At 38.5% G+C, this 12,263-nt stretch overlaps 1 protein-coding gene across 1 annotated transcript; it reads right to left on the reverse strand.

Annotated features, from left to right (window-relative positions):
* Positions 1-2,701: 2,701 nt before the first annotated feature.
* Positions 2,702-8,760, reverse strand: GPR15LG (G protein-coupled receptor 15 ligand). Its single transcript, XM_051973982.1, has 3 exons — positions 8,633-8,760; positions 6,396-6,470; positions 2,702-3,739 (listed from the first exon to the last, which is right to left on the reverse strand). Exons 1-3 carry the CDS (start codon positions 8,700-8,702, stop codon positions 3,648-3,650), a joined length of 237 nt encoding a protein of 78 aa, XP_051829942.1. The 5' UTR covers positions 8,703-8,760; the 3' UTR covers positions 2,702-3,647.
* Between the last annotated feature and the right edge of the window lie 3,503 nt (positions 8,761-12,263).

Raw genomic sequence — 12,263 nt, forward strand, 5'->3', positions numbered from 1 at the left:
AGGGATTTAAAATGTTTAGAACAAAACAGAAGGAAAGTCAGTAGGAAACAGACAGTACAGCTTCAAAAATAACGTTGAATTTTTATATACATCTATATTATATATATATATATATATTATATACATCTATTAATAGGTCTCATTGCTTGAGTTATAGATATGTGAACCATTGTATTTCTCAGAACTGGAACAACAATATTTGGTGTCCTGTTAGTTAAAGTACATGCTCTTTATATTCTTTGTGTGAAACCACTGGTTGTCCATATAATAATGAGTAACTCTATAGAGTACCCCAAAAATCTTAGTTTAGCTTGAAGCTTTAATGGCTTAAAAAGCAAGACCTCCCATTGTCCCACTGCCTCACTTCGTACTGCTTCATAAAAAGAAGTCCCTGCGTCTGGGTTGTTCCCCAATGCCTCTGAGGAGGTGTAATGGAAAGGCAACCCTTTTGTAACATTGAGCCACTTCAAAATGTCAAGGTGGTAACTAGATAAGTGAAGAATGATTATTTCAGATTCAATAAGAAAAGCTCATTCCTGCTTTTTATTCAAAACTACCCCCACCCTAATCCCCACTCTAAAGATTATGATCATTCATAATCCTCCTTCCTGGAAGATTTCTCACATTCAGTCTTTTATTTCTTTTATATCCTCCTCTTCTACTTCCAACATCTCTCACTATATGGCTCAACAGCCAGTGTTCTATATATATATTTACTGGAATGTCATAAATATTTACTGTCGGCTGCCTAGCAATCTCATAGCTTTAGTTTGTTTTGTGGGATTGTAAGGAAATGCTTTTCCTCCTAGTATTTAATTTTTGTAAAATTGGGCAGGGCAGAGGAGAGGAAAGGAGGGCAGGGCAAGGGTAGAGAAGGTGGGGCAGAAGAATCTTCTGTTATTAGAAAAGTACAAGGTGTTGGAATTTCCGGTTATAATTCTTCTAAGAGTATTTCTAAGAGTATGATCCAGATTTGTGATTTCATGGTGTAGGCCCTACACCATATGGTTCTCAAAGTATGATCTAGAGAATCCTGAGGATCTCTGAAACCCTTTTAAAGGGTCTACAAATTCAAAAATAGTTTTTATTTCCAATATGGTAAATGTCTATAAATATAATCTAGATAAACAAAAACGCTTTGGAGAGATCCTCAATAATTTTTAATAGGATAAAGATACTGAAAACAAAAGTTTGAGAACCACTGGTGTAGGGGAAACTCCATTCGCCCTTGCAGAGATCACTCCTGTAAATTTGAGTCTTTGGGAGTTGTGTGGACTACAGAAAAGTATGGTTTGTTCAAGATTACTAGTGTGGATTAGAGTAAGGATTTGAATCTGATTCTTTTTCATTTCCAAGTCCATCCTCTATCCACTATGCCATACTACCTTTCATTTGAGATCATAAAATTTTAGAGGAAAAGACCATCTAATCTCTAGACTTACTTGAAGCTCCATAATCAGCTGGCCCTAGATCACACAGCCAGTTCTAATAGTAGAGCCATGGACAATACTTGTATTCTTTGAGTGCTCCAATCCAGTCTAGTACTAGGAAGAATGACCTAAAATAAGTAAACTTATTAAATGACATTGCATGTCATTTAGAAAGTAGATGAAGTACTATATATTAGAGTTGCATTGTGTGGTGAATGAAGGACCAGCTTTGGAATCTGGGTTCAATTCCTGCTTTTGATGCAGTTTCCTCATCTAACCACTGACCCACTGGGAAAATTGCCTAATTTCTCAGTGTCCCAGGCAACTCCCTAAGAATATGCATTAAAAAAGGAGTTGATGATCTCATACCTGTGAAGGTGAAATTCCCTATCCCAATGAAATCACAATTCTGGACTTTCCCCAAAATGTGACAATGGGAGACATTACAAATGTCCTGGACAAACATTTCTAGGAAGCAGAAAGATGGCAGACTTTGAAGCCCTAGGATCTGATAAAGAAGAAGATTTAGTGGGAAATAAGCCCATTAAGGACAGAGTCATCTATCCACTTAAAAGAAATGTACATAAACACAATATTGTATATATTAGTGTTCTCAAACTCCAACAGAAACAAGGGCTACTAAACCACCTAAGGAGCCCTGCTGGATACACAGTGAATTAGAAAAACACATATTAACAATAATTATGTTCCACTGAATTTTTATGTACTTGTTAAATATTTTCCAATAATATTTTAATCTGGTCCTGGCAGCACTCAGGAAAGTTGTAGGGCACATGCCTTCAGTCATATGAATGTTTGGTACCTTTTGCTTAGGCTTCTACCAGAAATCCTTTCCCCTGAGTACTTAATAATTCTATAGGTTAATTAGTTCACCCATATTGGCTATTCTTTTTCTTGCTCAGATTATTTCCATAGGACCCAGTACTGGCTCCTTCTTCCTTCTTCTTCCTTTTTTCTCCATTTCTCTTCCTTTTTTTCTTCTTTCTTCTTTTCTTTCCTCTCTACCTATCTTTCCTTTCCCTTATTCTGGAGGATAAAAATTTACTGGAGGCCTTTCCTGGTTCCTCCAGCTCCTAATGGCCTTCCCTCTACCATCCATTTACTCTTTATATATGTTTATTTAAATGTTGCTTTTTCTGTTAAATTACAAGTTTCCTTTAGAAAGGAACTGTTTTTAACCTTCTTTTATATCTTCAGTGTTTGTACAGTGCTGAACACATATCAAACTCTTAATAAATACTTTAGATTAATTTGTTGACTGGAAAACATCTTTATTGTTCAAAGATATAGTGAGACATAAAGATGGAGTTTACACTGAAGCAATTGGCTGTTGGAATATATGAAAAAACTGGAATTCTCTTCCCAAGAAGTCTTTCCTTTGGATAAAAGTAAATGATTTTTTAAGTGCCTTGAAATCTCAGGATTTTTAAATTATGTCTTTCAGACTTGAAATCAATAATCCTCAGGGATGAATGAGACCCAAAAGACCAAGTCAGAATCCTTCATTTTATAGATGAAACCCATGTGGCCAGTCCAACACTAAATAGCTAGTAAGCGGCAAAGTGCTAAACACAGAACTTTATTCCACTGTACTACACAACTTCCGTCTCCTTCCCAGGACCTCATTCAGCCCCCAAATTACACAACTGGGTATATTGGAAGTCAATTCAAACATGGCTAGTTATAAGGTGAGTGCTAATCCTGTCTTATGGCACATACCCTGTAATGGAATCCTTTGTACTTGTTCTTTGGGGATTTAGCACATAAGAACCACTCAGGAGGTTTAAACCTGTGATTCATTCATTAGTTACAATACTATAACAAACTACCGTTTAAAGAACAGAATGGCAGGATCAGTTAAGTGTAGATGTTACAGAGGGACAGAGATAATGTGATCTATGTTTCCTTGGCACAGACAGCTAGAGGAGCTTCCACTCTGGAGACTGGGAAGAATAAATAACACAACTGGCCAAAGAGTGGTTGAGTTTGAAAGATTTAGTGACAAAGAAGAGTGTTTGTCCTTTAGTGAGCTGGATGCAGTGGATCATCAGCATGATGCAGCTTGGAGAAGAATGAATCTTCTATGAATGATGAGGAGCTTTAGGTTGAAACCAAAAAGCAGTGAGTGTTGTAAGCTTGGAGATCAGAGAAGGGCTCTTGGTCTTTGCTTTCTCCATGGTTTCCTATTCTGGTTTGTTATATCTGAGGAAGTGCCCCAGGGATCTTCTTACAAGGACTGATTTTGCCTTTACATAACTTGTAGTGTAGCGACATTTTTGGATTTCTCCCTGAGAATAAGAGAAGAAGGATTGGGTATGGGAGGAATGATGGATCAATAAAAAGGGAGGGGAGGGAGAGAGGTGAATGACAGAGATAGAGAGAAAACAGGGAGAAAGAAAGATGTGTATATAGAGAAGGAAAAATAGAGGGGGAGAAAGAGAGACAGAGACAGAAACAGAGAAAAAGAGAAATGGAGAGAGACACACAGACAGAGAGACAGAGAGAGAAAGAGAGAAATAGGGAGAAAAAATGAGAGAGCGAGAGGAGGGAAGAGAAGGAGAAGGAGGAGAAGGAGGAGAAGAAGGAGGAGGAAAGAAAAGGAGGGGAAGAAGAGAGACAAAGAGAAAGAGAAAAAGAGAGAGAGAGACAGAGAGACATATAGAGAGACAGAGACAAGAAGAGAGAAAAAGAAAAGGACAGTAGAGAGAGGGAAGGAGGGAGGAGAAGGAAGAAGAGGAGAAGAAGAAGAAGAAGGAAAAGGAGGAAGAGAAGGAGAAGGAGGAGAAGGAGGAGAAGAAGGAGGAGGAAAGAAAAGGAGGGGAAGAAGAGAGACAAAGAGAAAGAGAAAAAGAGAGAGAGACACAGAGAGACATATAGAGAGACAGAGACAAGAAGAGAGAAAAAGAAAAGGACAGTAGAGAGAGGGAAGGAGGGAGGAGAAGGAAGAAGAGGAGAAGAAGAAGAAGAAGGAAAAGGAGGAAGAGAAGGAAGAGAGAGAGAGAGACAGAGAGATGGAGAGAGAGACAGAGACAGGGGAAGGGAGAGATGGAGGGAGAGAGAAGGAGAGGGAGAGAGATTTTAATTAGGACAAGGCAGACATATGTTTACAAAATCAAATACAATCAACACATGGGTGACAGTATCCCCAGCCCTATTACAGTGAAGTGAAAAATATGCTTTACTGGTAGATAACAGAAGGTGGTAGGAAATCTTATGTCTTAAGAAAACACATTTTTTAAAAAATCCAAGATTTGCAGATTCACTCCTTACTTGCCAAGAAGAAAAACACAGGGCTGATCCAGCTCAAAGAACTTTGGTGGTTCCCTGTTGACTCTAGGACAAATACTAACCCCTCAGTTTAATATTTAAAATTTTTTCTGTCTTCAACCTTTCCTTTCCATGCTGTTTGTATGTTACTTCTCTCCCATATAATACATCACAGCCAATGTGATTAATTACTGTTCCCTATATATGCTCTATTTTTGTGCTTGCAAATTGACCATTCTCTCTTCTCATCTCTCACTGCCTCTTGGAATCAATAATTTCCTTCAAGACACGTTACCATCAGCAAAATTATTTTACTGTAATAATGAACATAGATATCTTTCATTGACCTTATACACCTAAAAAAGAGAATATATATATATATATATATGTATATATATATATATGCATACATCATCTACATTTTATATAAACTAGTTGTTTTTCAGTTATTTCAAGTGTATCCAACTCCTTGTGACCCCATTTGGAGTTTTCTTAGTAGTGATTCTGAAATGGTTGGCCATTTCCTTCTCCAGCTCCTTTTACAGATGAGGAAACTGAGGCAAATGAGGTTAAGTGATGGTCACTCAGGTAATAAGTTCTGAGGCCAGGTTTGAACTCAGGAAGATGAGCCTTCCTGACTCCAGGATCAGCACTCTATCCACTGTGCCATCTGGCTGCCTCTTTGTGTATATTAGACACATGATGAATGTTTTTTCCCCCTGAACCCAATTGAAGGAATGCCTGAGCATCTAAGGACCTCATCATCACATCTCTCCCCAGGTCTTGGATAAACCTGTTTAATAGCCACCAGCTGCTAAACCTCCTTTGAGGTCCTCCTGGGAGAACAGATTGGAGGATAGTGTTGGTATGGGAGGATATCGGCGTCTTTACCATCACCTCTTCCCCACTCCTCCTCTCCTCAGGTGGCTCACACTTCAATTTGGTGACTAGTAGAAGACTCAGTTATTTTTGCCCCTGGCTCCCACTTTGCCAGTCAGCCCTTCGGTGAACTTGAAAATGGGGAGGGATTGGGGAGAAGTGAGGATTGATAAAATCCAATAGCAAGACCCTGGGATAATCTTATCACATTATCTGTTTCCCTATAATTTCTAAATTCCTTACCTCACCCATTTACCTTGAATCCACAAGCCTAATGATTGAAAATTCTGAGAAGCTCTAGAAAGGATTTTTTTCCCCTTCCAGTTACTTAGTAGCTGAGAAGCAAAGAGACAGAGGATTACGCTCTTGACATCATATGATACAGGGGGTTACATATCTCTTTGATAACCTTCTCACAGTAGTGTTTTTAAATGCACAGGGTTACAAAGGAAGCCAATTATACTGTAATAAAATGATCTATTTATCTCTCTCTATTTATTTCTCTTATCTGTGTCTCATTGGACTCTGAGTTAATAATTCTAGATCTAATCTAACTACGAAGATTCACTTCAGACAGAGACTCAGATGTTAAGTGACTTCTGATAAACAAATCTATTGTTCTTACAACCACTTCTTCCTCCTGCTCTCCCTTCCTCTGGTGATTGTGGGGTTAAAGGGGAGCCTTAGAAACTAGGAAAGATTCCCCCTTTTATTTCTCAAGTAAAATTATTGGTTCAGAGGTCCTGGAAATAATCGTAGACTTCCGATAGCTCCAAAGGAAGAGACTGAACTGATTACCTTTCAAACTTTTGAATGCATGGTTTGGACCATTATGGCAGCAAAGACCTTTCCGAGGTTTATTGCGTCTTGCACCTGGAGAGACATAAACAGAAACATTTCCATTCTGCAACAGGACTACTACACCTGTATGCACTCATAGTACATGTGTTCACGTTCCATTAAATCAGATAGTGAAATTTCTAATTCTAAGCATTGGGTTTGAGACCTTAAATTACTTTCCCAAGTATTTAAAGAAAGATTTGATCCAAGATATTCTGACTCCAAAATCAGGAACAATATTGTCTCCATTACAGCAGGCCCCAGGTAGTAAGGATGCATTGTCATGCATTTGGAGAGATAGAACATTAAAAATCAAATAACTATAATGGCATATGATTAAGTATTTAATGAAAAGTAGAGCTAATAAATGCTTTCTAGCTTGAGGAGAGAGCTTGTGGGCTGGGGTAATCATGTAGGCAGACTTTCTGCCATCTCTTGTTGGAAGATTTAGAAAAGTTCTCACTCATTGACAATGAAAACTTTCAGGGACCTGAAATTAATTTTTTCTCCTTCCCTCTACCATTCCTCCTCATGCCCTCAAGCATTAAAGATTAAACTTAGCAAAAGCTGGGTTTTTCTGAAAGGCAACAGGATGCCATATTGTCCGCCTCTTTCCTTGGCCTCTCATGACAAATTTCTAGCTCTTAAATATGCACACCTTTTCTCTCAGCTAAGACAATGAATTAGGAGTCAAAGGGATTTTCATTTTCATTTCCTTTTTCAGGAATGGAGATTATAATAAACACATACATTCCCTGTGTGGACAAGCTGGGAAGCTTTCTGCAGGCACAATATATTCCTACATTTACAGAACTGAATTTCACAGACATAGAATTTGAAAAAAGTCAGAATTTTTAGACAGCAGATTGGTATGATGGTGAAAAAATTGACCCCCGGGTGAGAAAACCCTGCCTCTATAATTCTGTCATGTAATGTCTTGGTGCTTCAGACACCTCTGTCAGATAGCCCATTGTCAATCTGCATTGGTAGAGGATGCTTTCCTGCCTGAAGTCTCCAAACTAAGGATGTCACAAGTCTGAACAAAAACAACAACAAAAAAATCTTCTTGCCTATATATCATTCATTCCAGGTTGAAAAAGACTCAGTCTGGCAACTAGACTGGTGAGAAACCTTGGAATCCAGACAGACAGCTCTTCAGATCACAGGGAGGCATGAGAATTCAATCTCTATATCCAAAGTTCGAAATATTCCATTTTTAAAGGACTCTCAGAGTCTAGAAGTAGTGCCGTTATCTTGGACAAGTCGGACAATTTCTTACTGTCCCTTTACTCTTTTCCCAAGCTTTTTGTTGGTGGAAGTTTGTGTTATGTCTTAGGTAAAAGTCTAAGTTATGCTTAAGATTAGGGACCTGGTAGATGCTTAGAAGCTTCAGAAGATGACGTATACATGGCTATGATTCACTTAAAGAATCCCTAACTGAACTCAAAGTCTAGCCCACTTGGATGCTTGCCTCTGGAAATGTCTGAAGAATGGTCCAGGTGATTCCTTGAGCCCCTAACAATAACAGGCAGTTTTTGTACCCAGAGTAAGGACCACAAACCACAGCAAGATCCAATTACATGAAGCTCACTTTCAGCTAAGTTATGTTGTGTTGAATTAATCATCATGCAGCCTTTGTAAGGGATGCTATGGGGGACCAGGGAATGGGGAGATGAAGGACATGCTGGTATTCTACCTATTGTTGGGAGGCTGATATACAGGGAGAAATGATGTTAGGGCTGGCAGAAGATGGAAAAGGATAGAGTCAGGTCAAAAAAGGAGCTGCCCTCAATCAATTCATTAATCATTATAATAATACATTATACACATTAATATATAATATTATATACAATATGTTATGTTATAGGAATATTATATGTAACATATATCATATATTAAATAATGTAATTATATAATAATAAATAGTTATTATGTGCCTACTATGTGGCAGTCACAGTGTTAAGCACTAGAGATACAAAAAGAAGCAAATGACAATCCTTACCCTCGAGGACTCCCATCGGAAAGTTTTCTATTTCAACTATTCTTAAAGACTGCAAGTGCTGTTAATACCTTTTAATATGGGTAGCCTGGGACAAAACTCCAGTTGTTCCACCCTAGTTATGCCTTTGTCCCCAAAGGCCAACTGAAAGAGAAATTACAGCCTTACCCCCCACTTTCCCAAAGAAAGGCCATACCTTCTGTAGAGAAGGCCAACAAACACAGGAACAGGATATACAGGAGACTGGTGAAGTTGGGGAATTTCATGCTGGGGCTATCAGGTGCTCTCAGTCTGGGCAATAGTGTGGATCAGCAGGCTAAAACTGTCAGCCTTTAAATACCAGCAGACTTGTGTCTTAGTGTGGGTGTGGAGGTGCCCTTTGTATTTTCCCTCAGGGAAAACTCAACTCCTCCCAAGAGAGAAAGTGCCAGCTGGATGGGGAAAAACTGGTCCATATTATACCCGTACATCCCAGAGGCCTCCAGGTGAAACTGGCTCAGGATGTCAGGAAATTACTGGCATGGGAGTAGGCCACATCTAAAGTGTAAAGGTGTACATTTCTGCCTAGAGACAATTAGTATCTCAGGGTTGAACTTTAGCATCAATTATAGCTAAGCAAATGCGGATTCTCTTTTTTATGACCTAGATGGCGAGATAAAGAGATGGTTAGATGAAGGACAATAAATTCTTGCAACAAGGTTTGCAGATAGCAAAGGATTGGGGAAAAGATGATACCTTAGATTCTAACTAATAGTTGGGTCTTTTTTGACTATCACTGTATAGAACACTTGAGGAAAGATGGCCTTGGAGTATACAGTGTGGTGGAGTGAGCTTCTTTTGGGTCAATTGCCATGGAAAGAATCACAAAATTTGTGAGATAAAGCAACTCCAGTGATTTCAGTATCAAGTTCAACCCATATAGCAGAAATCCCTGCTATGATCTAAATGAGTCAATTAGTCAATAAGCCTTTATTGTGGTCTAGGAAATGTGTGAAGTGCTGGTTGTAGAAAGGAAGGAAGATGAAAAGAAGAAAGAAAGAAGGAACAAGGGAAGAAAGGAATGAAGAAAAGAAGGAATAAGGAAAGAATGAAAAAGGAAGAAGGAAGGAAGGAGAGATAGAAGAGAGGAGAAAGAGAAGGGAGGAAAGAAAAAAGAAGGAAAAAGGAGGGAAGGAACATATTACCCTCCTCCATACCAGTTTTTGCTTTCAAGGAGCCTATATTTTAAGGGTAGGGGGACAATATGTAAATAGCTGTGTGAACCTCTGCTTGGAGATTTCCAAAAAGGGAGAACCCATGACCTCTCTAGGTTACTTATTTCACTTTTATGCATATCTGATTCTTTCTGGCATCAATGCTAAGTCTTTGGAACTTCTACCCATTGAAGGTGGTTCTGCCTTTAGATCAAACAGAAAGTCTAATCTCTCTTCCATATGACAGCCCTTCACATATTTTAACTCAGCTATTATGTCTGCTCCTGCTCCTTCCGTCTTTTTTTCTCTAAGAAACCTCAGTTTCTTCAACAAATATCAGATAAATGGCTGACCCTTCACCTTTCTGGTTGCTCTGCCTAGAAGCATGGCTCCCCTGCTTTCTGCCTAACCTCATAGCCCAGGGATTTATAACTTCTGGGTTGTGAACCGCTTGGATGGAGGAGGACCATAGAATTATTGTGAAGAGTTTATATCTGGTCATGTATTTTCTCAATCAATGGCTATTAACAGAATTAATACCATCTGAAGTATCTGATGTCTTAACCCAAAAGAATGACTAATGGTCGAGGCAAAGGATATTAGATTTGGGAGGGGCTAGACATGAGCTAATCCAATTTACTCTCTTATTTTACAGGTTAAGAAACTGAAGTTCTGAGAGGAAAAGTCGGCTAGGTCTGGAAGATTGATCCGGTAAAAAGAATACAGCTCTATGGACCTGACTTCAACTTCCATCTTTGAAGTTATCAACTGTGGGATCTAGGGCAAGGAGTTATTCCCTTATTTCTCAATGATAAAACCGAGGGTTTGGACTTAGCTGGATTCTCATCCTTCAGACTCTACATCCTATGAGTTGTGAAGATCACACAGGTAAGATGTGACAAAGTTAGAACCTGAGCTTCTTGATCCCCAGCTATCACATTTAGCTTCACCTCTTGGGGCCCATCCTCAGATTCTACAGACCTGCCAATCATTCTTCCTGTAGGCATTTCTATGGGTCACATGCTAAAATTCAGGGATAGCCAGGGCCAAGAAAGAAAGCATTTATTAAGTATCTACTGTGTGTCAGGCACTGTGCAAAGCACTTTACAAATGTTTCATAGCCCAGGAAGTAGATGCTATTATTATCTTCATTTTACAGTTGGGAAAATTGAGGTGAATGAAAGTCACCAGACTTTGAATTTTGTCTTCCTGACATCAGGCTGTGGATTCCATTGACTGGGTCATCTAGCTTTCTCAGCCCTGGATGATATATAGATGGCATGGCAGGCAGGCTTTGTATTAGGAGTTGCAAGATAACAAAATCTCTCTCTCAAATGAAAAAAATGTCTCCTTCTTCAGTTTGACTCAATGCTGAATTTTCTGCTATTAATATTCTTTTGAGTCAAGGCATTGGAAACATATAAATATGCAGATATGTTGGAGGAGTAATCCACTTTATATGTAACACAATTTAGTTTTATAATTATAATTTAGTTTTTAGCTCACACACATTCTAATTTTACAGATAGGTGATACAGTGGATAGAGTGTTGGATCTGAAGTCAGGAAGACTCATCTTCCTGAATTCAAATCTGGTCTCAGACACTTAATGCCTGTGTGATCCTGGCTAAGTCACTTTACCCTGTTGACCTGTTTCTTCATCTATATTATGCTAGAGAAGGAAATGGCAAACCACTACAGTTTCTTTGCCAAGAAAATTCCAGATGGGGTCAGAGTTAGACAGGACTGAAGAAGAACAAGTCTCTAATGTAGAACACAGTGAGGGCACATAGAAGGTTCTTAAAAAATGCTTGTTAATTGATTGAAAACACTTGATTTTAACATAAAGCAGCTCAACATTCAGATTTTACTGTCTTAAAAAGAATTTATTTCCTGCTCAAAGTATTATCACAATGAACTTATAGGTGTTTGTTTCCAAGGGTTAGCAAGGAAGTCAGCTGTTATTAATGTGAACTCAACACAAAGAGCTAGTTTTAAAATCACACTCTTCCTGAGTGTTCACTGTAAGAACTTCAGACACAGTAGGATCAAAGAGAGTTACAATGGCGTCAATTAACATCTCTGAAACTCAAAGGCACATTGTGGATCCAAGGTGTGTAATAATGTCTGATTGATGGCTCTTCTCCAATCTATTCTGAACACCAATGCCAAACAGATTGACCTCTTTCATCCTGTTGCTTCCCAGTTAAAGACATTGAGTATGACTCCTTACTTCCTTAGAGAATTCAAACATTTCTGCTTTACTTTTGAGACTCTTCATCATTTGGACCCATCCTAGATCTGAAGTTTTGTCTACTCCTTATAATTACATACATTCCACTTCAGAGAAACTTCTTCCCATTATCCCTTGCAGCTGTTGAGCTTAGTCCTTACCTTTCTTCTTAGTCCTTACCTTTGTTTCTGTCTTTCCTTTTACTTAGAATAATTTCATTTTTTTTCTCTATTTAAAGCTTTCATCTTTAAAATTATGGGGTATCCCTAAAATCCTGGCTGTGTGACCCTAGGCAAGTTACTTAATCCCAATTGTCTCAGCAAAAAAAAAAAAAAAAAAAAAATTATAATCGTTTAATAGCTTAAAACAACACAAATTTATACAATTCCAATTTTCCTTCCT

The sequence above is a fragment of the Antechinus flavipes genome, chromosome 2 (assembly GCF_016432865.1).
Source record: "Antechinus flavipes isolate AdamAnt ecotype Samford, QLD, Australia chromosome 2, AdamAnt_v2, whole genome shotgun sequence".
NCBI lineage: Eukaryota > Metazoa > Chordata > Mammalia > Dasyuromorphia > Dasyuridae > Antechinus > Antechinus flavipes.

Excerpts from the sequence above, each read along its gene's own strand:
- GPR15LG (XM_051973982.1), bottom strand. The coding sequence starts at position 8,702 with ATGAAATTCCCCAACTTCACCAGTCTCCTGTATATCCTGTTCCTGTGT. Across the intron at positions 6,471-8,632 it reads GTTGGCCTTCTCTACAGAAG|GTGCAAGACGCAATAAACCT; the intron begins GTATGGCCTTTC and ends ATGTCTCTCCAG. Across the intron at positions 3,740-6,395 it reads TGCATTCAAAAGTTTGAAAG|GGAGAAATCCAAAAATGTCG; the intron begins GTAATCAGTTCA and ends TCTTATTCTCAG.